Source organism: Ovis canadensis, chromosome 14 (genome assembly GCF_042477335.2).
Source record: "Ovis canadensis isolate MfBH-ARS-UI-01 breed Bighorn chromosome 14, ARS-UI_OviCan_v2, whole genome shotgun sequence".
NCBI classification, from domain to species: Eukaryota; Metazoa; Chordata; class Mammalia; order Artiodactyla; family Bovidae; genus Ovis; species Ovis canadensis.
Window position 1 is genome coordinate 65,499,819 of NC_091258.1, and position 24,903 is coordinate 65,524,721.

General features: G+C 50.8%; 1 protein-coding gene and 1 long non-coding RNA gene across 3 annotated transcripts; one reads left to right on the plus strand and one right to left on the minus strand.

The window, feature by feature from the left end:
- The first annotated feature begins 974 nt into the window (after window positions 1-974).
- PVR (PVR cell adhesion molecule) lies at window positions 975-18,758 on the plus strand. 2 transcript variants are annotated; one of them, XM_069551046.1, is made up of 8 exons: window positions 975-1,495; window positions 4,460-4,819; window positions 6,814-7,104; window positions 9,000-9,117; window positions 13,229-13,377; window positions 14,527-14,649; window positions 16,538-16,569; window positions 17,000-18,758. In XM_069551046.1, the coding sequence occupies exons 1-8, from the start codon at window positions 1,417-1,419 to the stop codon at window positions 17,057-17,059; spliced, it is 1,212 nt and encodes a 403-aa protein (XP_069407147.1). In that variant the 5' UTR covers window positions 975-1,416; the 3' UTR covers window positions 17,060-18,758. The 2 variants fall into 2 exon arrangements, with proteins under 2 accessions (XP_069407147.1, XP_069407148.1); XM_069551047.1 differs by lacking the exon at window positions 14,527-14,649 and having other exon boundaries at window positions 1,045-1,495.
- Window positions 15,375-22,977, minus strand: LOC138418981 (uncharacterized). The gene is made up of 2 exons (XR_011248820.1): window positions 22,603-22,977; window positions 15,375-18,517 (listed from the first exon to the last, which is right to left on the minus strand). It is a non-coding gene; the product is annotated as an uncharacterized lncRNA (long non-coding RNA).
- Window positions 22,978-24,903: the final 1,926 nt, after the last annotated feature.

Below are 24,903 nucleotides of genomic sequence, written 5' to 3' on the forward strand. Positions count from 1 at the left end.
GCTTCATGAAGGCAGGGATTTTTGTCTGTATTGCTTTCTGCTGCGTCCCCTGTGCGTGGAATACTGCCTGGTTCAGGAAGTATCTGTGGAATGATAACTGAATGAACTGTCATTCTCATCTAAGTGAGGATATTAATATTCCATACCATCAAGATTATTTTATAATAACTGTAAAGCAACATGAGTTGTTATTTGTGTTCGTGGCTCTTTACTGAGTACAAAATATAAACCAGGAATTGGACCAAGCGTTGTGGAGAAGCAGCCAATTCTGACTGCAGGTTGGAACTGTTTCTTTGACCCGCTTTTTGTTGCTTTTGTTATTATACAGAATGGCCCACCTCAGAGAATCCTGCCCCTCTGCCTGACTGTTAAATTAAGGGTTTAATTTAATTCATTTTAAGGGTTCAGTCCACCTACTGATGGCACGAAGAAATGAACACATTCCCCGCCTCAGGTCTGCCTTTCTGGGAGATGTTTGCAAGATTAATGGGTGTTTTACTTTGCCTCCTCACCTGCTCCCATTTGTGATCTATAAAAGAACCTGGCACCCAGACCCCATAAGATGGTTATTTTAGAGGCACTAGCCTGTTTATCTTCTCATTCAGGCAGCACCTGGAGTAAAATCTCTTCCTTGCCTCAGTCCCTCATCTCTCATTCATTGACCCATCCCGCAGCGAGCAGAGCCAGCTTGGACTCTTGCATGTTTAAGTCTTTACAAACAGACAGGGTATTGTTATCCTGTCCTTTTTTCAGATGAAAAAAACTGAGGCCCCAAGAGGAGAAGCAACTTGCCCGGTATGACCCCAGGGGTGGCAGCTCTGGGGGTTAGGAACTCAAGATCTGTCCCGTGATAGACTCAAATCCCCTTTAGAAAGCCGCTGAACCTCTTTGCCAGCGTCTCAGTTTCCTCGGGGCTCAGTGGTAAAGACCCTGCCTGCAGTGCAGGAGGAAACCCCAGCTGGATCCCCGGATAGGGAAGATCCCCTGGAGAAGGAAATGTCTACTCACCGCAGTATTTCTTGCCTGGGAAATCCCATGGACAGAGAGGAGCCTAGTGGGCCACAGTCCGTGGGGTCACCAAGAGTAGGACACGACTCAGCGATTGAAACAACGACACATCCGAACGCAAGTCACCGTCGCAGGCAACGTCAGAGTGCAGGAGAGGGACGAGGGGAGGGGCAGTACCCGGCGCCTCCGGCTTGAGCCAGCTCACCCGAGCGCCCCCATTCTTCTCCTCGCTGTTAATCCGAACACGTCCTCCCGAGGCTGCGGCGGCTGAGTGACGCCGGGACTCCTGCGCAGAAGGTGCGGGATCGGCACGAGCCGCGCCCAAGTGGCTGGCAGAGCGAGCGGACGCTCGGCTGGAGGGAAGGAGGCCGGGCGCGCCCTGCCCAGGGGCGCCGGGAGGAAGCCGGCATGGCCCCTGCCTTTGTCTTCACTCGGCGGCTGCTGCCGCCACTCCTGCTGCTGTTGTTCTGGGCGTCCCTGGGAGCCGGTGAGTGACCCCGCGCGATCGGGCGGCCCCCGTTCCCCACCCGCCCGGCGCTCGCCCCACCCTGAGCTGCTCGCCGGCCTTCGCCGCCCGCCAGCCCGCCCGCTGCCCTCCGCCCCAGTGGTGCAGGAACGCCGGGCCTGGGCCAGGCTCTCCTGATAGCTTCCCGGATAACCGCCGGACTTCGGGAGATTTCTGAAGGGCAGGGCGGGCAGGCCTCCAGGGAACAGTAAAGCGGAAAGTGAACTTTCTCGGTGCGGCACCTGCCCGGGCATCACCCCCGCGCACCTGCTCGCTATACCAGCGCAGCCTTCTCCCCAGCCCTCCACAGCTAGCTAAAAGCCACCGAGGATGCTTGATGAGGGGAAGAAGGGCAGCGGCAGACAACCGCGTTCTCTCGTTCCCCGTCGACCGCGTCTGGCTCTAGGCCGCGGCCATTCACTCATTTACGCATTCACATCGCGCACGTTTATTGAGTGCCTACTCTGGGCCGCGTTTCGGTTTACTGGGAGTATAGCTCTGACGTCAGACAGCGGTGAGTTCAAAATAGCTTTTGGCATTTATTGACTGTGTGACCTCAGGAAAATGAGCTGAGCTCCCTGTTTCCCTGAAATGTCTGTTGGGGGCCGGGAGGAGGAAGGAGGGGAGAATGGAATCCCACCTACCTTGTAAGATGGTGTCTTGGAAACACCCTGAGCGAGATGCACTGAAGAAAAACGCTAATGACCGTGATGATTCACACGAACAGTAATAATACTGAACACAGACTTGAGACCAGAGTCTCCTCATTTATCAAAAGGTCTCGACCCAGGCTCTGCCCCCTCGCTTTCTAGTTTACCCAGGCAGATAGCTTGACCATGCGAGGCTCACGACCCCTCTGTCCAATGAGGGTGAAAATCCTAGTGTTAGGAGTGTGCATCTCATGGACCTTGGAGAGGGGTGGAGGAGGACTGAGCCAAGGCAGCAGCTCAGGGGCCTGGCACGTGGTGGAACTTGGGCCTGGCTATGCCGCAGGGTGTAAGCCTAGAGAAAGGCCACTTCACCCAGTGTCATCCTCACAGAGGTCTTACCATCAGAGAAGGAGACACACTGGCCCAGAGCCGCACAGCACATCCATGGTAGAGCTGGCATTCGCTCCGAGACTAGCGTGCTCAGCTCACCCGCGTGTCCAGACCGCGTCCTCCGTCCACACGCCTCGCTCCAAGCACCCCAGTCCACTATGTCCTGACCTCCTCTTCCTCGTAGCAATAATTATAATATTCACTGGTATAGAGTGCTTGGCATATGTCTTTACATAAATTTCTTCATTTAGTCCTCCCAACTCCATCTTAAGTTACAATCACCCCCATTTTACAGATGAGGAGATGGAGGCTCAGGGGAGTGAAACCATGGTACAAAGGCCACAGTTAGTGAGTGGAAGGATTGAGATTCAAAGCACTTCTTCTCGCCTTCTCCTTTATCCCAGTTATTATTAATAAGGATGCATAGCATTGTGTTTATCAATGTGGATAAAAGTCAACACGTGTTGAGGATCTAGTGTGTGCAGGGACTCTAGGGAGAATGATTTTCATATGGAGTCTGTGGATTAGAGATCGGGAGTCTTGATTGAAGATGGCCCAGGTTCAAATCCCACCTCTGCCATTTGCCCTCAGTGTGACCTGGAGCAAAAGACTGTGCTTTGGATTTCCCCTCTGTAAAGTGGGGCTGACAAGTGGTGCTTTGCCTCAAGGTGCTGCTTAAGGACTTAATGCTAGGAGATGAGTGTAGTGCTCAGAACAGCTCCTAGTCTGTGTAGGCAACCCCAGAATGTTAACTGTAATTAGTCCTGTTTTACAAACTAGCAGAAAAGAATCCGAGATGTTAAGGAATCTGCCTGAACCCCTCACAGCAGACAGCTGAGGGGATCCAAAACCTGGGGGCTATGATCACCTCCCTTCTTTTTAAAAAAAACTTAATTTTTTTTTGGATGTGGATGCTTTTTAATGGTCTTTATTGAATTTGTTGCAATCCTGCTTCACTTTTATGTGTTGGCTTTTGGGCTGCAAGGCATAGGGGATCTTAGCTTCCTGACCAGGGATCAAACCTGTGCCTCCTGCATTGGGAGTCTTAGCTACTGGACCACTAGGGAAGTCCCGTCAACTCCCTTCTTATTCTTGGACGCCCCCCTACAAACATTTTCCCAACCTAAGGCCACAAACAGTAATAATACTATTTTATTTCATGGATCCTAAGACGTTGAGTTTCTTCCCCCTTGTGTGTGTGTGTGTGTGTGCTCACGTGTGCATGCTCAGTCACTCAGTCATGTCCAACTCTTTGTGACCTCATGAACTGTAGCCTACTAGGCTCCTCTGTCCGTGGGATTTTCCAGACAAGAATACTGGAGTGGGTTGCCTTTTCCTACTCCAGGGGATCTTCCCCTCCCAGGGACTGAACCAGCATTTCCTGCGTTGGCAGGTGGATTCTTTACCACTGAGCCACTGAGAACCCCTTCTTCCCCTTCCCATACCTCTAAATCAGAAATGCTCTAACAGCGTCCCAGTGCATCTTAAAATTGATGACTGGAGGTAACAGAAAAGTTTTGGATCTAGTGATGTTCTCTGCACAACATCACGAATGTACTTAATTGCCACTGGAGTATATGTTTTAAAGTGGTTTAAGAGGCAAATTTAATTTTTAACCACAACACGGATGCAATTTTTAAAATTGATGATGCTGAGATAGAGGATATACGGTAATAACAACTCAAAGGCGTGGGGTGGGGGGGCCCGCAGGCGGGCAGTGAGGGCGGGACCCAGTGGCAGACCCAGTCCAGCCCCCATCTCATCCTTACCCCTGGACCAGGACTGGTGCTCCGCATCCCCGTTCCCCTCAACACACGCACACCCAAGTGGTTCCAAGCTCCAGGAGCCCCCTGCCCCATCCGGATCAGGGACACTCAGATGTGATCCACCCTGTGTTTCCCTGCAGGGACCAAGATAATCACAGTGCTGGCCCCAGTCCAGGTGTCCGGTTTCCTGGGAGAAACTGTGACACTGCCATGCAAACTGCACCCCCTGGAACACAATGTGACGGTAACGCAAGTGACCTGGACAAAGCAGAGCCGGGCAGAGCAGTCCCGCAGCGTGGCGGTCTTCCACCCCGCCCAGGGCCCCAGCTTCCACGAATCCAGCCGGTTGGAATTCTTGGCCGCCAAGCCTGGTGAGAAGCTGCGGGACGCCTCACTGGCTGTGCGGGAGTTGCGCGTGGAAGATGAGGGTAATTACACCTGCCAGTTCGCCACGTTCCCTAATGGTGACAAGAGCGCTCGAATCCAGCTCCGTGTGCTCGGTAAGCCGGGAGGAGGGGGCAGCCGAAAGGGAGGGATGTGGAGCTGGATAGGGAGGTAGGCAAAGAGAGGGAAGGGCCCAGGAGGGAGGGAGAAATTCCGAGGGAACAAAAGGAGGTCGGGCAATGACCCTGCGGGATGCAGGGGAGATTAGAAGGGGGAGGGTGTCAAGGACCGGAAGAGAGTCAGAGGTCCTGGGGTGTAAGATCTTGGAGACTGTGGGCCAAGGGGATTGGAGGATCTGGGGATGCTGGTGGTATAGGGGGGAGTGGCTGATGCAAGAAGTAGGTGGGGACAGAGACTAGCCTGGGAAGCTGGGAAGCCACTGCCAGCTTGGGCAGGTGGATTCATCTTGAACGCTGCTTTCTTCATCTGTGAAAGAGGCTTAGTAACAATAGTTCTGCCTGCCTTCAGAAAGCTATCCTGAGGGTACAAGGAGTTCATCCAGGTGAACCGCTTAGAGCAGAGACCTATGTGGGCTGGGGATAGTGACTCAGTTATTGTTACTCCCTTTGGTGAGGAAGTGAGTGAGTGACTGCTCCGTCAAGTCTAACTCTAGTCCACCAGGCTCCACCCTGTGGGATTTCCCAGGCAAGAGTACTGGAGTGGGTGGCCATTTCCTGCTCCAGGGTATTTTCCCAGCCCAGGGATCGAACCTGTCTCCCCTGTCTCCTGTATTGCAGGCGGGTTCTTTACCCACTGAGCCAAAGGGAGAGTTGAAATAGACTAGGAGGGGAAGATTCTGATATCCAGGAGTGGAGGGCTTTCTCCAACTGAGGTGGCGGGGGGCAGGGGGATGCCCTTGGCATTGTCACGGAAACATGCGTTCATTTTTATGAGTACCAGAGAAAATATGACAGGCCTTCCTCTTGGCAACTGAGTATGAAGTCTCTTTGCCTCGGTTTTCTCATCTGTGAAATGGAGATTGCTGTGAGGATGAATAAGAGCTCATGCTTCTTTTTTGCTTCTGTGTCAGGAACTGTTCTGGGCCTTGTATGAATGACTCACCATTCTCCAGGGGGTCTTCGCAATGCAGGGATCGAACCTGGGTTCCCTGCATTGCAGGCAGATTCTTTACCTTCTGAGCCACCAGGGGAGCTCACTATCACTTTCTGTGTCAGGAACTGTCCTGGGCCTTGCGTGAATGACTCATAAAAGATTAATTCCTTGGAACAGAGCCTGACACATGCCCCCAACCAAAGGCATCTCTCATCATTTCAGAAAATTTAAGACTTCATGTCTTAGGATTTAGGATGAGAGTAAAACAGAACCGGTGAGTCAAATTAAAGAGAAATCTTGAGTAAGAAGAACACAGGTACTGAGGGAAAAGGAACCACGTGAAACCCCAGGTCTGGGAATCACCAGAATGGTTAAGAAAATGGGCAAGGTAGTTTTAGAGTCAGACAGACCTTGTGGGAAGATCTAATTCTGACATTTATGACTATGGAAACTTGAGCCAGTCCCTCTTGTCTGAATCTCCAGAGCACAGCTCAGCCCTCCCCTCCTCCGTGAAGCCCTCAGTAACCACATCCCCGAGATTCAGGCACCCCTTCCGGGATCCCCCATCCCAGCCTTGCCCAGTCTGAGTCATCACTGTCTGGGGAAATCCGTCTTCCCTTCCAACAGTCCATCCCATGAAGGCAAGTTGGGGCTGTCTCAGTCCTTCCCGAGTCTTCAATACTGCCCATCACAGAGTCAGGCACCGTATTCAATTACCAATCATAATTATATGTATTGAGCACGTATTACCTGCCAAGTTCCATTTTAAGAGCTTTACCTATAAATTCTCACCGCTGGTCATCCTCTCCTTATCCCCAAATGACAGACAAGGAAACTGAGGCACTGACTTGCCCAAGGCCACCCTACGGCTGGGCCAGAGCAGGGATTTGAACATGGCCACATCCAGTACCCTCATCTCTGTACTCCCCTGCTGCTGAGATGTTTGTTGCGTGACTGCTGGTGAGGCGTAACCTGTGTCTTTTGCTCCTCTTCTCAGCCCGGCCCCAGAACGAGGCTGAGACCCTGGACATCCCGCTCAGCCCAAACCCTGTGCCGGCGGCCCGCTGCATCTCCACAGGAGGTCACCCACCTGCCCGCATCTCCTGGTCCTCAGATGAAAAGACCAATACCACCCAGGTGCCGGGGCCCCTGCCGGGCACCACCACCATCATCAGCCTCTTAATCTTAACACCTTCCAGCCAGCTGGATGGCAGGAACGTCACCTGCAGAGTGGAGCACGAGAGCTTTGAGGAGCCCATGGTGCTCCCCATGACCTTGGCTGTGTCCTGTGAGTGGGTCTAAGTGTGAGCAAGGGCGGGAGGGGCTGCCAGACTGTCTCCACCCTCCCCCTGCCCGTGTCTCCACCCTCCCCTACACTGACTCCGAGGGGCACTTTCGACATTGCATCATGTCATCATCAGAGCTGGCTGTCTGACTAATGCCTTACACCCATCCCCGCATGGTCTACACCGACTCCCCTGGGCCAAAGATAACCCTGTCCTTTATTGTCTATACCAGCTGCTTCTGTTTTTTCCCTCTTTTGGCCATACCACCGGGTATGTGGGATCTTAGTTCCCTGTGCCTACATGCATGCTGCCACCTCAGTCGTGTCCATCTCTTTGCGACCCCATGGCCTGTACCAGGCTCCTCTGTTCATGGGATTCTCCAGGCAAGAATACTGGAGTGGGTTGCCATGCCCTCCTCCAGGGGATCTTCCCCATCCAGGGAGTGAACCCGAGACTCTTATGTCTCCTGCGTTGGCAGACGGATTCTTCACCACTAGCACCACGTGGGAAGCCCCTTAGTTCCCTGACCAGGGATCAAACCCACGCCCTGTGCAATGGAAGCGCTGAGTCTTGAACACTGGACTGCTAGGGAAGGACCCTACCAGCTTTTTATACCACAGTTCACACTGCTCCCTGGGGGCCGCTGTCCACACGGACACCCCACATACGCTCTCTTGAGCCTGCACACAGCGCCTACACCCTCTTCCCTGGGCAACTGTCCGCACTGACCTTGGGCACACTGCTGCACTGCTTCCTCACCATCAATACCAACTCCCTTGTGTTTCCTCCACTGCCATAGCACTGTCTGGGCTTCCCAGGTGGCGCTACTGGTAAAGAAACTGCCTGCCAATGCAGGAGATGCACGTTTGGTCCCTGGGTGGGGAAGATCCCCTGGAGGAGGAAATGACAACCCACTCCAGTGTTCTTGGAAAATTCCGCAGACGGGAGGAGGCTGGTGGGCTGCCGTTCCTGGTGTCACACAGAGCTGGACGCTGCTGAGCACACACACACACTGTTATCTACACTGGCTCCTATGGGCCCCAGACAGCATTGCCCTCACTGTCTACACCACTCCTTTAGGCCACCAGCTGAGGGCAGTTGGCAGTTGACCACTGCTGCCCTGACGCCCAGCATTTTCTACTCCGGTTCTCCTAGATACTCCCTCTCACCGACCCACAACATTGTCTACACTGGCTATCCTGGAGAACTGCCTACATTGTCCCCACCCCCCACCCCCCGCGTAGTCTACACTCCCCTCTGCCCCACTGTTGTCTACACTGGCTCATCTACGGACTGGGTCCTCCCGTCACTGTCTGGACTGACTACTCCCTGCCTGACAGATGCTGCGCTGTCTACACCCGACCCCCTCAACTGGATCTGAGTGAGGAGGGTGTCTAAACTGACTCCTTCCCAACACACATGCGAAAACACCTTGTCTCGCTTGGCCTTCCTCCTGGGGACTTTAAAAATCTTCCCTGTTGATCACATTTGAGTTGGGTGAGACACAGACTGAGTGCAGCCACCCAGGATTCTCTCCTGCAGGACTTGTCAGAGCCTTGAATATGCTCACCTGTGTTATGAACACCCAGAAGGAGGCTTTTTCTCACAGGACATCCCAGGCATGCCAAGACCTGGCTTTATAGGGAAAACTGATAGAGAAGCAGGTCCTGAGAAGCGCTGTCTGTGACCCCCCTCCTAGCACCCTGCTGAGGACTCCCAGGCTTCTATTCTTGGGGCGGAAGCTGGAACCCATTGCCCAGACCCCTCCCAGGCCTCTCCACCTTGAGCTGTTCCCCAAACCTGTCAAGGCCCTCTTCCTTTTGTGACATGAATCCCAGCTATCTTTAGGCCCTTTGAAGGCTCCCTGTCTCTGAGCCTGTGTGTTTGTTTCCCCCAGACCCCCCCGAGGTCTCCATATCCGGCTATGATGACAACTGGTACATCGGCCGTAGAGAGGTTGCCCTGAACTGTGACGTCCACAGCAAACCAGAGCCCACGGGCTACAACTGGACCACGTGAGTTCCTCAGAGGAAGGAGGGGCTGGGGACCTGGACTCCAGGGTTTGAGGGAGGAGGGGCTGGGGGTCTAGACTCCTGGGTCTGAGGAAGGAGGGGTGTAGGCAGGAGAGTTAAAAACAAAACGAGAAGTCAACTGTGGGCCCCCAGGAAAATATCTTGTATGCACAGAGCTAATGAGGTGATAAAGTCCAGGTTTGTTGACACACCTGCTCTTTACGGAGTGCCTGCTGTGTGCCAGGTACTTACCTGCACCCCATGTGATCCCCACGCTCCGGCCACAGTCTGCACTATCGCCAGGCCCGTGTTAAAGATATGCCTGGGAGCTGTGGTCCTCTGCCCGGGCACAGGGGTATAGAGGTGACTCTCCCATCGGTGTCTGGCTCCAAACCCAATCCTCTTAAGCCCTGGACTGTGCCACCTCCCCAGCCACCTTGCATAACCTGCTCAGTCACCTCTTAGAGAGCAAATACTGTCCCATCCCCATTCTCATTTTTTAAAAATACCTATTTATTTGGCTGCATCGGGTCTTAGTTGCGGCATGTGGGGTCTCTATTGTGGCACACAGACTCTCTAGTCGTGATGTGCACGCTCAGCAGTAGCAGCGCACAGGCTTAGTTGCCCCAAGGCATGTGGGATCTTAGTTCCCCAAGTAAAAATCACTCAGTCATGTCTGACTCTTTGCAACCCCATGGACTATACAGTCCGTGGAATTCTCCAGGCCAGAATACGAGTGTGTAGCCTTTCCCTTCTAGAGGGGATCTTCTCAACCCAGGGATCGAACCCATGTCTCCCACATTTCGGGCTGATTCTTTATCAACTGAGCCACAAGGGAAGCCCAAGAATGCTGGAGTGGGTAACCTATTCCTTCTCCAGGGGATCTTCCCAACCCAGGAACTGAACCTGGGTCTCCTGCATTATAGGCAGATTCTTTACCAACTTTTCTTTACCAGCTGAGCTACCAAAATTCTTTACCAACTGAGCTACAAGGGACCAAACCTACATTGCAAGGCAGATTCTTAACCACTGGAAGCTACCACCAGGGAAATAGCCCTCTTCCAATTTTCTTGATTGAGGAGCAGAGCAATCAAAACACTTCCTCAAATTCCTGTTGAGACTAAGGATAAGAGTGGGGAAAGCTAAAGGCAAAGGGGTAAATTGTTTACCCTAATTTTTATTGGGCCCAGTTTTTGTTATTACAAAAATAACTTATGAGTACTGTAGAAATTTAGGCAATGTGGTTAAGAGTAAAAGGAAGAAAATAGCTCTATAGTCCTATACCCAGTCATCTCCAGAAACATCACTGTTACCCTTTGTTATACATCTTTCCTGTCTTTTTATCAATATTTCTAGAAAAAAAGAAAGAAACTGTGCTGTATGTATAATTTTGAAAACTTTCCTCTGTCCATGAATACATTTCTTTCGTCTTTGTTCCGTCTTTGCCACACCTCACAGCATATCTGATCTCAGTTCCCTGACCAGGGATGGAACCCACGCTCCTTTGCAGTGGAAACACAGAGTCTTAACTGCTGGGCCACCAGGGAAGTCCCTCTCGTGAACACCTTTCCAAGTCAGGGCACATAGATCTTCCCTCAGCATTTTATCAGAAAATCTTTCAAGCCTACAGAAGTCTTGTAAGCATTTTCCAGTAAACCTTCACAAGCCTGCTGTGTGGATTCTCTCACTAACATTTTCCTGGACTTGCTTGATCACATTCCTGCCCTTCAGTCCATCCCTCTTGTCATCTATCCAACAGTCCTCATCATTTATGCATTTCAAATCCCCAACACCTGCTTCTTTGAGGGGCTAGGACTCTGTCACAAATGAGGCTGTCAGTGACATAACCGGTCCCAGCTGGGGATACAGAGGTGCTTTCCCATTCTTGACTATGCAAATGTCGTAGCGGGGGCGGGGGGGGGGGCATCCCCGTCAGTCTACCTCTGTGGACAGCCAGGCATGTCTCAATGGTTGGCCAGCAGAGCTGCCAATCGAAGGTTTTCAATTGGTATTGACAGCTGACCTTTACCTTCCTGTCTCAAAGCACCACAATTCAGGCTCACAAACCATACAGCCAGCTTTCTATGCCAGCTCTGCAGAATACCCAAACCCATGCCCCGGTCTCCTCTATCCATTAAACCAGTGTTTCTTTCTTTCTTTTAAAATATTCATCTATTTATTTGGCTGCGCTGGGTTTTAGTTGTGCCATGTGGGATCTAGTTCCCTGACCAGGGATCGAACATGGGCCCCCTGAATTGGGAAGGCGGAGTCTTAGCCACTGGCCCACCAGGCAAGTCCCTAAACCAGTGTTTCTTGACTACTTACTGTGTGTCGGATGCTACTGACCCCCGTGCTGCATGCTAAGTCACTGCAGTCATGTCCGACTTTTTCTGACCCCATGTACTGCAGCCCGCCAGGCTCCTCTGTCTGTGGGATTCTCCAGACAAGAATACTGGAGTGGGTTGCCATTCCCTCCTCCAGGGGATCTTCCCCACCCAGGGACTGAATTTGCACCTCTTAAGACTCCTGCATTGGCAGGTGGGTTCTTTACCACTAGCACCACCCACAGGCTTCAGTAAATGAAAAAGAACCAAATTCCCCCCTCTCAAATCTCCAGATCTGGGGAGAGAAACAAACAAGGTAATGTTGGAATTCCTTGGTGGGTCACAAGTTATGTTTCCACACTTTCACTGCCAAGGGCCCCTGGAGTTCAATCACAGGTCAGGGAACGAAGATCCCACAAGCTTTAGGGTGTGGCCAAAATCAAAAAAAATTTTTTTTAATTTAAAGAAAAACAAACAAGATACCATTTTCAAGGATGGAGTGTGTCAGGTGGTGATAAATGCTGTGGGAAAGATCTTGTAGAGGAGGCTGGGGGTCGCTACAATTGAAAGAGGGTAACCAAGGAAGGTGTCACAAAGGTGATGTCTGAGTAGAGGACTGAAGTAGGTGAGGGTGAGCAGCGTGGGTACCAATGGGAAGGGCATTCCAGGCATAGGGAACAGCATATGCAAAGACCCTGAGGTGGGAACATAACTGAAGCGTTCCAGGGCCAACAAGTCAGCCACAATGGATATAGAGGCAGGAGCAAATGGATCAGTGCATCAGGGGGCCAGCTTGTGTGGGACCTGTGCCCATGGTCAGGACTTTTCCTTTACGGAAGGGCTCTGGACAGAGGGCTGAAGAACTGATGCTTTCGAATTGCGGTGCTGGTGAAGACTCTTGAGAGTCCCTTGGACTGCAAGGAGATCAAACCAGTCAATCCTATAGGAAATCAACCCTGAATATTCATTGAAAGGACTGATGCTGCAGCTGAAGCTCCAATACTTTGGCCACCTGATGGGAAGAGCTGACTCACTGGAAAAGACCCCCTGATGCTGGGAAAGATTGAGGGCAGCAGGAGAAGAGGGCAGCAGAGGATAACATCATCATCCTCAGCGGAGGATGACATGGTTAGATAGCATCATTGACTCAATGGACATGAATTTGAGCAAACTCCGGGAGATAGTGAAGGACACGGGAGCCTGGAGGGCTGCAGTCCACGGGGTCACAGAGTCAGACACGATTTAGCAACTGAACGACAACAATGACTGGACAGAGGAGAGATTTCAGCTATGTTCTCTTTGTTTTTAACGTTTATTTGGTTTTGGTTGAGTTGGGTCTTCCTTGCAGCACGTGGGTGTCTCTCCAGTCATGGTGTGCAGGCTCCAGAGTGTGTGGACTCTGTGGTTTGCAGCAGACAGGCTCTCTAGCTGAGGTGACTGGGCTCAGTAGTTTTGACTTGCAAGCTTAGTTGCCCCTCAGCATGTGAGATCCCAGATCCCCAACCAGGGATCAAGCTCACATCCCCTGGATTGATTGGCAGGCAGATTCTTAACCACTGGACCACCAGGCAAGTCCATCTGTGTGGATTTTGAACGTGGGGCAGACAGGGTTTGCTGGTAGGCTGGATGGGAGTGTGAGAGGCAGAGTTGGGGGAACTCCAGGCTTGCTCTGAACTTGTATTATAGACGGCGTGAGAGTTGCTATATTCCTGCTGTACAGTGAGTGCCCCAACACTGGTTACTCTAGGCCTCTGACTAAGACCACTTCCTCACCCATCTGTCTCTCCTAGGACCAGGGGAACCCTGCCATCCTTTGCTGTGGCCCAGGGCACTCAGCTCCTGATTCATACTGTGGACGAGACCATCAATGCGACTTTCATCTGCCTTGTCACCAACGCCCTAGGGACCAACCAGGCAAACGTGACCGTCCTGGTCAGAGGTGAGGAGCCCCCCGGGTGGGGAGAACAGAGGAACTTAGGATAGATATCAAAGAGGATATCGAAGTAGGATTCCCTCTGAGGGAGGGGTTTAGAGGTGGTCCCTGGTTAAAGGAGTCCCTCAACCACAAGAATGCTCCCAAGCTCCCATTCTTTCCTTAAGCCCCTTCATGGAAGGTTCAACGGGCTCAGCTTTACTGTCTGTTAACTCACCATGTGAACCATTGGAACCACTGTACAGCCACCTGGACACAGCTCCTCTGCAAACCCAGGCTGGGATAGTTGCATAATGCCTCTTCCCAATGGACTCAGGCAGGCTTTTCCAAGTATATTAGACAGAACTCTGTCATTTGCAATTGATAGAAGCACAACTCAAAACAGTCCAGGCAAAAATGGGACTTTATTAGAAATTCACTTTCAGGTATGGTTAGATCCAAGTGCTCCAGCTGAGTAACCCAGGAACTTTTCTTGACCTCTCTTGTCTCTGCTTTTCTTTTGCTGGCTTTATTCCCTGGCAAGCTTTCCCCTCAGGAAGGTAAGATGATCCCCAGCAGTTTATAGGCTCACAGCCCACCAGTTTAATAATCCCAAGGGAAAGAATACACCACTTTCAATAGCTCTAGCCAGAGTCTGAAGGCTGGCCCTCATTGGCTCAACTTAGATCCCACCTCATGAACCAGTTGCAGCAGCCAGAGAGAATGGAATGCTCTGATTGACCAGGCCCAGGTCAAAGTCCCATCCTCCGGCTTGTACACGCTGCTGTATTTAAAATGGATAACCAACAAGGACCTACTATGTAGCAGGTGGAACTCTGTTCAATGTTATGTGGCAACCTGGACAGGAGGGAGGTTTGGGGGGAAGTGGATACATATATATGTATAGCTGAGTCCCCTCGCTGTTCACCCGAAATTAACACAACATCATTTGTTAATCGGCTCTACCCCAACACATAATAAAAAATTTTTAAAAAAAGAAAACCCAAGTCCCATCCTAGGAACCAGAGGGTGGGGTGAAGCTCAGCTAAACCATATAGACTGAGGGAGGCAGAACGGTAGCCTCCTTCAAAAGTGAAGTCTAATATTTTGGGGGGCAGGTGAAACCCCTCCCAAAAGTCTCTCAGCTTAAATCTCTGCTTCCTTCTCCTCTGGCAGAACGTCCTAGGGAGCAGTCACAAGAGCACTCGTACTCTGCGATCTATATCATCCTGGCCTTGGTAATCTTGTTTGTCGTCCTGGTGGTGGTCCTGATTTTTCTCTACTGGTGCAGAAAGTCCCGTGAGTCCCCTCTTTTTCGCAATATCCCCCGCCTGCCTGCTGTAAATGAACATCACTACAGCCGCCACAATTAAGCACCTACTATGAGCCTACAGGCTCTGTACTAAGCCTTCCATGTGGCAACCTCTCCCTGAACCCTCATGCCAACACCATGAGGTTCCTCTGTTTGACAGACAGCGACACTGAGACCAGGGAGTTTTATTCATTGGGTCACCGACTCATTTTTACAAAGTGGGAACAGCTCCTGTAAGTTCTGAAACGCCACAGTAAGGACTTTGGCTTTCAATCCTGGTGACATAGAAGCTCCTGCCAAAGGGATGCAGTGTGGAATAACACTTAACCCCCTCACCCTCACTTCCCTTCATCTGCCTTGCTCAGGACTGGCTCCCTGAAAGGAGGGATTGCCCCAATCCCTGGCTCTAAAAGGTGCCCAGATCCCTGGCTTAAGGGCTTTGCAAGGCTGTTCCCCTACCTGGAGTCCCCTTCCCCATGGCTCCCTCTGGCAAAGTCCTGTGGCTAATTCTGTAATCAAAAGAGCTACATTTTGGTGAGCCCTTTCTCTGTGCCAAGCACTTCCTGTGCACAGCCCCCTTGAATGCTCACAACCACCCTGTAAAGAGAGTCCCCCGTGAGCCCATTTTACAGATGAGGAAACATTTGCTCAGAGAGATGACATTACCTGCCAGCTGGCACACAGCTGGAAAGTCAAGAGTTGAAGGCAAATCTGTTGGTTACAAAGTTTTATTTGTTCAACCACTAAACAAAAAGGCCTCTTCACATCCCAGTGGGAAGCCCTCTCCTCCAGGGAGCCCTCCCTGACCTTTCCCTGAAATGAACCAAGCACCTGCTCTGGGCTTCCCCACCCCCACCCCTTGCCCACTCAGGGGCATCATGGTATGGGGACTTGTCTGTCTCTCCAGTGGACTGGGAAACCCAGGAGCACAGAGCTAGAGCTGTCAGTCATGGCTGTGTCCCCAGCACCACCTACCACTGGATCAGGCACAAAAGAGGCACTTGAGGAAATGTTTGCTGAATGCATCATGCCCATGGGCAAAAGCCTTACTATGACTCAGTTTCCTCATCTGTGAAATGGGCATGTCCATACCTGTTAATGTAGACCCAGCACTTACCATAGCATTTGGCACATTGTAAGCCACACGCTTGGAGAAGGCAATGGCACCCCACTCCAGTACTCTTGCCTGGAAAATCCCACGGACGGAGGAGCCTGGTAGGCTGAAGTCTGTGGGGTCGCTAAGAGTCGGACACGACTGAGCGACTTCACTTTGACTTTTCACTTTCATGCAGTAGAGAAGGAAATGGCAACCCACTCCAATATTCTTGCCTAGAGAATCGCAGGGATAGGGGAGCCTGGTGGGCTGCCATCTATGGGGTCGCACAGAGTCGGACACGACTGAAGCAACTTAGCAGCAGCAGCAGCAGCAGTGAGCCACACGCTGGGTATTTTTGTCTGTTTTGTTCACATCTATATGCCCAGCACCCAGAATGCATCCGGCGCAAAGTGGACATTTGCTATTTGCTGAATAAGTCCCTGTTTTATGGTTGAGGAAACTGAGGCACAGAGAGGTTAAGTCAATTGCCCATGGTCACACGGCTCCTAAAGGACTGAGATTTGAACTCTTCCGTCTGGTTCCAGAGCCCATGCTCAATAAATGTTTATGTATGCTTAATAACTGAAGGAATAACTAGATGAAGCCTATACCCCAGCTGTGTTTTTAAATGTAGGAGTCATTCTGGGACATGACTCCCCCATGTCAATAGCAGAGCCGGGACTTAGAATTCAAGGGGCCTGGTCACCCACGTGTGTCTTCTTCCCATGCTTTCCAGCGTAGTCATCCACTTCTGATCACTTCTCCTCCTGTCTCCTCAGGTCGGAACCAGTACAGTCCCACTGCTAATGGGGTAAGTGTGCTGGTGGAGCTGAGGAGGGGGTGGGGGTCTGCACGAACCCCAGATTAATCTCCGTGGGCTTTCCCAAGAAAGGGCCAGGTATCTCTGTGCACCCGCAGCACTTAACCTGGGAATCTGCATTTTCAGATCTCCCCTTTCCTTCCCATTCATGACCATACCTGGAGAAGTGCTGCCAGGGTTGGGAAAGGAGCAGGCCTGCAGCCCTCTGCATGCTGTGCTTCAGCAGGAAGACTTTTTTTATAAGGGTTTGAGGTTAAAGTTAGGACAGGGGATGAGATGGTTGGCATCATGGACATGAGTTTGAGCAGACTCCAGGACATAGTGAAGGACAGGGAAGCCTGTGCTGCAGTCCATGGGGTCGCAAAGAGTTGGACACAACTGAGCAACTGAACCAGAGGCTAAAGTTTGTGTATTTCCCTAGGTCAGCTATACAGCCGTTGCCTGCAATTCCCAGGGTCCATCAACAGAGGGCGCCAGGTGACAGCATGGGGCTGGATGGTGAGATTGGAGCTGGTAAGGACGTGGATCTTCCAGCTGGACTTCCTCCCCTGCCTCAATAGAGAGAGTCTCCCTCCAAAGACACTGGCCACCCTTCCCCCTGCCAGACCTCAAGGATGCCCTCTCTGCCACACAACACGGTGACCTGGGTGGAGGACAAGTTCAGGGGTCTACAAGACCAGCCTCAGGTTGAGTCATTCACTACAAGGACTATGGAACTCAGGAAAGCTGTTTACTCATGGATATAATTTCCTACACTGCAAGGATGAGATCAAGAGCAGCAATGTGAAAAGGCACGTCCCGGCACAAGCTTCTGGTTGTTCGGTCCTGGTGGAATCATGTGGACAGCACTCACTTCTGGCGATGACCTGTGCCCACACACACAGAGTGTTGCCAAGCAGGAAAGCGCGCCTGAGCCTTGGTTTCCAGAGGTGTCAATCATGTAGACATGGCTGACCACCCATGCAGCTGACCTTGGCACCAACGTAGAAAGAGTGCCTGCATGATCAGTCATGTCTGACTCTTTGCGACCCCGTTGGCGTCCGTGGGATTCTCCAAGAAAGAATTCTGGAGTGGGTTGCCGTTTCCTCTACCAGGGGATCTTTTCGGCTCAGGGATTGAACCTGTGTCTCTTGCATCTCCTGCATTAGCAGGCAATTTGTTTACCACTGCACCCCCTGGGAAGCCTGGCACCAACATAGGTCAAGCCATTATTGTGTGGCCTAATTCCCCCACCATGAATCACACCATCGGCATAGATAGCCCACAGCCCCAGGTAAACAAAGCCTTCTGTCAGCCAGGACATTCCAAAGAAGGGCTAAGAGGTTACTTCACAGGAACCAGGGGCGCAAAGGGCCACGTCTTTTTTTGAACAGGTTAATCCTTTCCTGAATAGTAGGACCACACAGAATGTTGCAACTACCAGAGGTTTTTTTGGTAAGAATTTGACTTCTGGCCTTGAGCTTCTAAATCTCTGATTTAGTTGAATCTTGGCGGCTTACAAGAAATAGTCACTGATCCTTGTCATCAGAAGAGAACCAGAGGCCGGAACTCAGCTGCCCCGGGACTGTCCAAGGAGCAGGAGCAAGTGGTGGCCCTGAACTGATGTGGTCCCCGGAGAGCATCTGTGGCCAGCGTGCTGGGGTTAACAAGACCTTGGTCATCCACCAAGGAAAGCAAGAAGTTGTTTCCAAAACAAGAAGGAAAAAATCGATGCTGAAGAATCAGAAGCTACAGCTGTGCAGCACAGTCTGCCCTCGGACCTGGAGGGACATGGCCCAAGCCCCAGGACAAAGAGCTTCTCTGATACACTGACATGTTTATTTTATAACTTTCTGTGATCTTGGGGTCAGGCACCAGAATTCCTCTGTCTGTGTATCATATCAGGCAGATAGAGACCTTGGGCCAGAATGCTAAACCGGAGAGCAGGGCATGAGCCATCCTGCAAGAGAAAGTGAGAAGGACGTGTGGGCTTCTGTCTGGGCAGATGGGAGAATACAAAACAGAGAAGGGTGGGGAAGAGATGGAAGCCAGCCAAACGGGAGGGGTGGGGGCATGACAAGGCCAGTGGGGCTCCACAGTGCGGGAACATAAAGGGAGACTGATTACCTAGCTGCCACATAAGCCCCTTGACTGTTCCCAGCCCCCAAACACCTTATTAAAGTTAATTCATTATACCTCGAGTGGCTGTGTGCATGGGGGTCTTTTGTGGAAACTGGGGAGGAACAGAGTTTTGCCCAAACCATCACCATGAGAGACAGATACAAAGGCGTGGAGGCAAGACCTTGAACCAAGAGGGCCACAAAGAGGGGCTGCCCTGTTGGTCCAGTGGCTAAAGCTCCCAGTGCAGGGGCCCCGGGTTTGATCCCTGGTCAGGGAACTAGATCCCACACGCCGAAACTAAAGCCCCTGAATAGAACCAAGCACAGCCAAGCAGATAAATGGTGGTGGTGGTTTAGCTGCCAAGTCGTGTGCAGCTCTTGCAACCCATGGACTGTAGCCCGCCAGGCTCCTCTGTCCATGGAATTTCTCAGGCAAGAATACTGGAGTGGGTTGCCATAACCTCCTCCAGGGGATCTTCCTGACTCAGGGATCAAACCTGTAGCTCTGGTGTCTGCTGCCTTTGCAGGCAGATTCTTTACCACTGCACCACCACCTGGACTTCAATGTGCACATCCTAATTTTAAAATGCTGTATTGCTAAAACAAAAAAATTCTAACCATCATCTGAGCCTTCAGTAAGTCATCATCTTTTTGCAACAGTAACACCAAAGATCACAGATCACAGACCATGATAACAGATAGAATCATGAAAAAAGCTTAAAATATTGTAAGAATTACCAAAATATGATACAGAGACACCAAGTCAGCAGATACTTTTGGGAAAATGACACAGACCGACTTGCTCAGTGTGGAGCTGCTCAATTTATTTAAAAAAAAAAAAACAAAAAACACACAGTATCTGCCAAGTGTAATAAGGCAAAGAGCCATCAAATGAGGTGGGCTTGTACATAAAAGCCTCAAACCAAAAGTTATAAAAAGATATCAGGGGCCCATTTTGAGTTTATTTGCACAGAAGTAATAAAGTGAGGGTTTAGCTCACTCCCTCAATAGATGACTGGATAAACAAAATCTGGTCTATCCATGCAACAGAATATTGTCCAGCCATGAAAAGGGATGGGGGACTAATGCACTCGACAGTCTTGGAAACATGATGCTAAATGAAAGAAGCCAGACACAAAAGATCATTTCTTGCATGATTCCATGTAAATGAAAGATCCACTATAGGCAAATCCATAGAGACAGAAAAGAGATCAGTGTTTATTGGGGCCTAGAGGGAGGGGGAATGAGGAGTGACTGCTTAGTGGGTTCAAGGCTTCCCTTTGGCATGATAAAAATGTTCTAGAAATAGATAACAGTGATGGTTGCACAAGATCATGGACCTATAAGTATCACTCAGTTGTACACATTAAAATGGTACATCGTATGTGGGTTTTGTCACAATAAAAAAAAATAATTTAAAATTTTTATTTAAAGAATTTTTCCATTCCCCAGAGATTACTGGAAGAATTTTCAGGAACCAATTAAACTCATGAAGGGTAGGTGAATTGTTGGAGAAAAAAATGATATTCTAACTGTTAAAGAAAAAATTACTTAATGATACCAGTTAAAACATGGTATTCTCAGACAGTCAGTCATGTCTGACTCTTTGTGACCCCCTGGACTGTAGCCCACCAGGCTCCTCTGTCCATGGGATTTCCCAGGCAAGAATACTGGAGTAGGGTGCCATTTCCTCCTCCAGGGGATCTTCCCCACCCAGGGATCGAACACACATCTTTTCCATCTCCTGCACTGGCAGGTGGATTCTTTACTGATAGTGCCACCTGGGGAGCTCAGTTAAAGCATAAAGTAAAAGAAAGTGTTGGTGGGTCAGTCATGCCTGACTCTTTCCAACCCCATGGACTGCAGCCTGCCAGGCTCCTCTGTCCATGGGATTTCCCAGACAGGAATACTGGAGTGGATCACTGTTCCCTTCTGTAGGGGATCTTCCTGACTCAGGGCTCCAGCCCAGGGCTCCCACATTGCAGGCAGATTCTTTACCATCTGAGCCAGCAGGGAAGCCCAAGGCAGACTTTATTTAGGGAGATGGGGTCCTCACCTTAGGTATAGGGAGCATCTGCCAAGAGGCGAGGGACTGGACCCAATTCCAAATCCAGTGTGGGCACGTGGGGATTCATAGCCAAGCAGCAGGCTGGGAGTCGGTGGATGGAAACCAACTAAGAGGTGGGGATAGGGAGGGAGATCTCGGTGGGGCTCCTGGGTGCAAAAGCCTTTCTGTGTCCCCCATTTCTTGATTACAGGAAAGATGCTTCATTCAGCCTCCCTGACCTTCCCAGAGTTCCAAGAGCAGGTTCAAATAGCTGCTATCAATATTAGGGAGAGGAGAGGGTTCAGAGAGAGCTTCCCTGGTGGCTCAGACAGCAAGCATCTGCCTGCAATGCGGGAGACCCAGGTTCGATTCCTAGCTAGAGAAGGAAATGGCATTCCACTCCAGCACTCTTGCCTGGAAAATCCCATGGACGGAGGAGCCTGATAGGCTCAAACAGTCGGACACGACTGAGTGACTTCACTTCACTTCACTTCAGGGTTCAGAGACAAGGGAGGAACAGTCAAGAGAAATAATACACTTGGGGCAGGGTCCTGGTTCACCCTCAAGGGATACACATAAACAATATCTTTGAGTTGTTTTGCACACATTGAAACCCCCACTAGATGGGAGAGGTTAAGGGGTGTGCTACCCACAAGGACATAGACTCCAGACCGGTTGGCACCAGAAGGTTGATGATGCTGACTCCCACTTACCTCACCACCAACCAATCAGAAGAATCTCCATGAACTAATCGTGCCCTCTATCAACCATGATTATAAAACTCCCTCACCAGAGTTCCCCGGTGGTTTAGTGGTTAGGACTTCATGTATCAAATGCGGGGGACATGGGCTCTATCCCTAGTGGGGGAACTAAGATCCCATGTGCCACGTGGCATGGCTAAAAGTAATAATGACGATAAATTAGGGGCTTCCCTGGTGGCTCAGTGATCAAGAATCCTCCTGCCAATGCAGGAGATGTGGGTTCGATTCCTAATCCAGGAAGATCCCACTTGCCGAGGATCAGCTAAGCCCGTGCACCACAGCTATTGAGCCTGTGCTGTAGAGCCCAGGAGCCACGACTGGTGAGCCCCCCCCCCCCCGCCCCGTGCCAAAATCCTGAGGCCTGAGCGCCCTAGAGCCCGTGCTCTGCAACAAGAGAAGCCGACTGCAATGAGAAGCCCGTGCACCGCAAGTGGAGAGCAGCCCCCACTCGCCACAGCTAGAGGAAAAACCCATGCAGCACCCAAGACCAAGCACAGCCCAAAATAAATAATAGTAACTTATGTTAACAATCATAATAAATAAATTTTAAACATATGTTAAAATAAAACTCTTCACAACCCCCTGCAGGTCGGGACACAGTTTCAAGGTCATTAGTCCCCTGTCATCCCCTTACCTGGCAAAACAAGAAAACTGTTCTTTTCTACTTCTCCCAAAACTGTGTCTCTGAGATTTAGTTCGGCAGAGGGGTACAGAGGCTGGATTCAGCTTCAGTAGCTTCAAGGGTAAGAAAGAATTTAGCTATGCCGACCTAACAGGATTCTTCCTGGATCAGATATCACCTGGGGGCTGGGGGCGGTGATGGAAGAAGAACCCAATCAAATATCAAAGGAAGGCAGTTCTGGCTGAACTGATTTAGAAGGATTCTTGCTCAAACTGGACAAGGCCAAGATGAACAACAGAAGTCAAACATCAATCCTAGCTGGGAAAAAGTTCAAGAAAGCTTAAGCAGAGTTCAGTCAATGAGAGGATCTTTGTCAGTGTATGAAAATATAACAGAGGGGGTGCTTCAGGCTCCAACAGCAGAAATCCCCTCTCGCCCCTCCCACCCCCACCCCAGACTCCCCAGGCTGAGGTTAAAAACAAAGAACTGGATTACCTAGTTCAACTCCAGGTACTACGTGGGGGTGTTCAGCTCTGCTTCTCTGCTGTTTCCTCTGTTTTCCTCCACATGCTGGCTCTCATCCTCAGGCTGGTGCCAAGGTGGCTGCTGCATTCCGGCCATCACAGCCAAACAACTGTGGCGAGAAGCAGCCCACTCCACTCGGGGAGAGCTTCTCCAGGAGCCTCCCCTCAGCTCTGATTGGCCAGCACTACCCACTGCTCAGCCAATCCCTGGCCAGAGAATGGGACCACCTGGGAGTGAGGCAGGAGAGAGATGGGCTCTAGGCCAGGCATTTGCAATTATCCTCCTGTTTACATTTCCTGGGGAAACAGGCAGGCAGGTTGTAGGCTAGATATTTACAATAAGCCTCCTGTTTGCACTTTGAGTTAGAAATAACAACCGGAACAGGATAAATAACTGGACTTTGTCTCCTGTGGACACTTTAAGATAACAGTCACGGCAGGGACAGAGACAGGCTAAATTATGTTTGAGTAAAAGATCAAGAGGTCACACATTTCCCATCCTTGGGGCAAGGGAGACACAGCACATATGCAGAAAGAATCCTTGGGGGGTTAAAAAGGAGGAGGCACCAAACCATAATAGGTGATGCCAAGGCCCTCCATTGACCTCTGGGATGAAACTCATCTTGGAGAAAGTTGCACATCCTTGTTGGGGAGGGTCCTAGGGCAGGTCAGGTGTGAAAAAAGAAATCAAATAATTGGCCAAAGGTAAACAAAGACCCCACCCACTCCAGTACTCTTGCCTGGAAAATCCCATGGACGGAGGAGCCTGGAAGGCTGCAGTCCATGGGGTCCCTGAGGGTCGGACACAACTGAGCAACTTCACTTTCACTTTTCACTTTCATGCACTGGAGAAGGAAATGGCAACCCACTCCAGTGTTCTTGCCTGGAGAATCCCAGGGACGGGGGAGCCTGGTGGGCTGCCGTCTATGGGGTCACACAGAGTCAAACACGACTGAAGTGACTTAGCACACGTGCATAAAGACCCAGAAGAACTGCGCTGTGTACTGTGGTCCTCCTCGTTAGGGGGGGAAGCCCACACCCTTTCTCTCCAGGTGTGCCCCTCTGCCTTGCTTCTGTCTTAACTAAACAAACTGTTTCTCTGTGTGCTCTCCCACTTGTACTATGCCTCCAGTAATAAACCTTGCATGTGTTTTCACAGTTTTTGCCTCCTTAAAACATTCTTGCTTTCAAATGGAAGCGAGAGACAGGGAAATTCTGCTTCTAGCCTCTAGCCCTTTGTGATCTGGTGGCTAGGATTCCTGGTTTTCGCCCAGGTTGCTGCTGCTGCTGCTGCTGCTAAGTCACTCCAGTCGTGTCCGACTCTGTGCGACCCCATAGACGGCAGCCCACCAGGCTCCCCCGTCCCTGGGATTCTCCAGGCAAGAACACTGGAGTGGATTGCCATTTCCTTCTCCAGCGCATGAAAGTGAAAAGTGAAAGTGAAGTTGCTCAGTTGTGTCCGACCCTCAGTGACCCCATGGACTGCAGCCTACCAGGCTCCTCCGCCCATGAGATTTTCCAGGCCCCCAGGTTACCCAGGTTCAATTCCTGGGCAGGGAACTAAGATATCGCTTCAAATCACCACTTACTGCTGCCTCTCTGAGATTAGAAGGCTTGAACCAGCCAGGACCTGCTTTCTGGGGCTGGTGAAAAGCCAGGATGAAGACTTCAGGACGGAGGATGAAACTAATATCTGGTATTAACAGCGACCAGTTTCCCTGGCAGCTCGGCGTTAAAGAATCCGCCTGCTAATGCAGGAGATGCAGGTTCGATGCCCAGATCAGGAAGATCCCCTGGAAAGGGAAATGGCAACTCACGTGGGCTACACTCCATGGGGTCACACAGAATTGGACATAACTGAGCAACTATGACAATTAACAGTGATTCTCTCTGGGCAGTTGGAAGCTGGCTGAATTTTACTCTCTTCCTTTTAAGTTCATTCTGTCTAAATGTTCTAAATAAACCTTGACTTTCCTTTTAGTAGTTGTAAGAGGAATCAAAGTCATTACATGAGAGGGAGGCAGGAAGGAAGGAGGGAAAGAGGGAGGGGAAGAAAGGGAGAGAGGAGCTTTAGGAACTGGAAACTCTGGAATAACTGGCTTTGCTTGGCACCCTGCTCTCCCTCTCCCAGCTCAGAGAACCTTTGCTCCTGAGGTTTAACAGGGAAAATTCATCAGAATCCCTGTGGCCCCTAAACTCCACTTCTGCTGTGCTCCAAATACCTGCCAGAATGAGACTGGTCTGGGCAATCTGATTGCAGCCCAAGATTGGG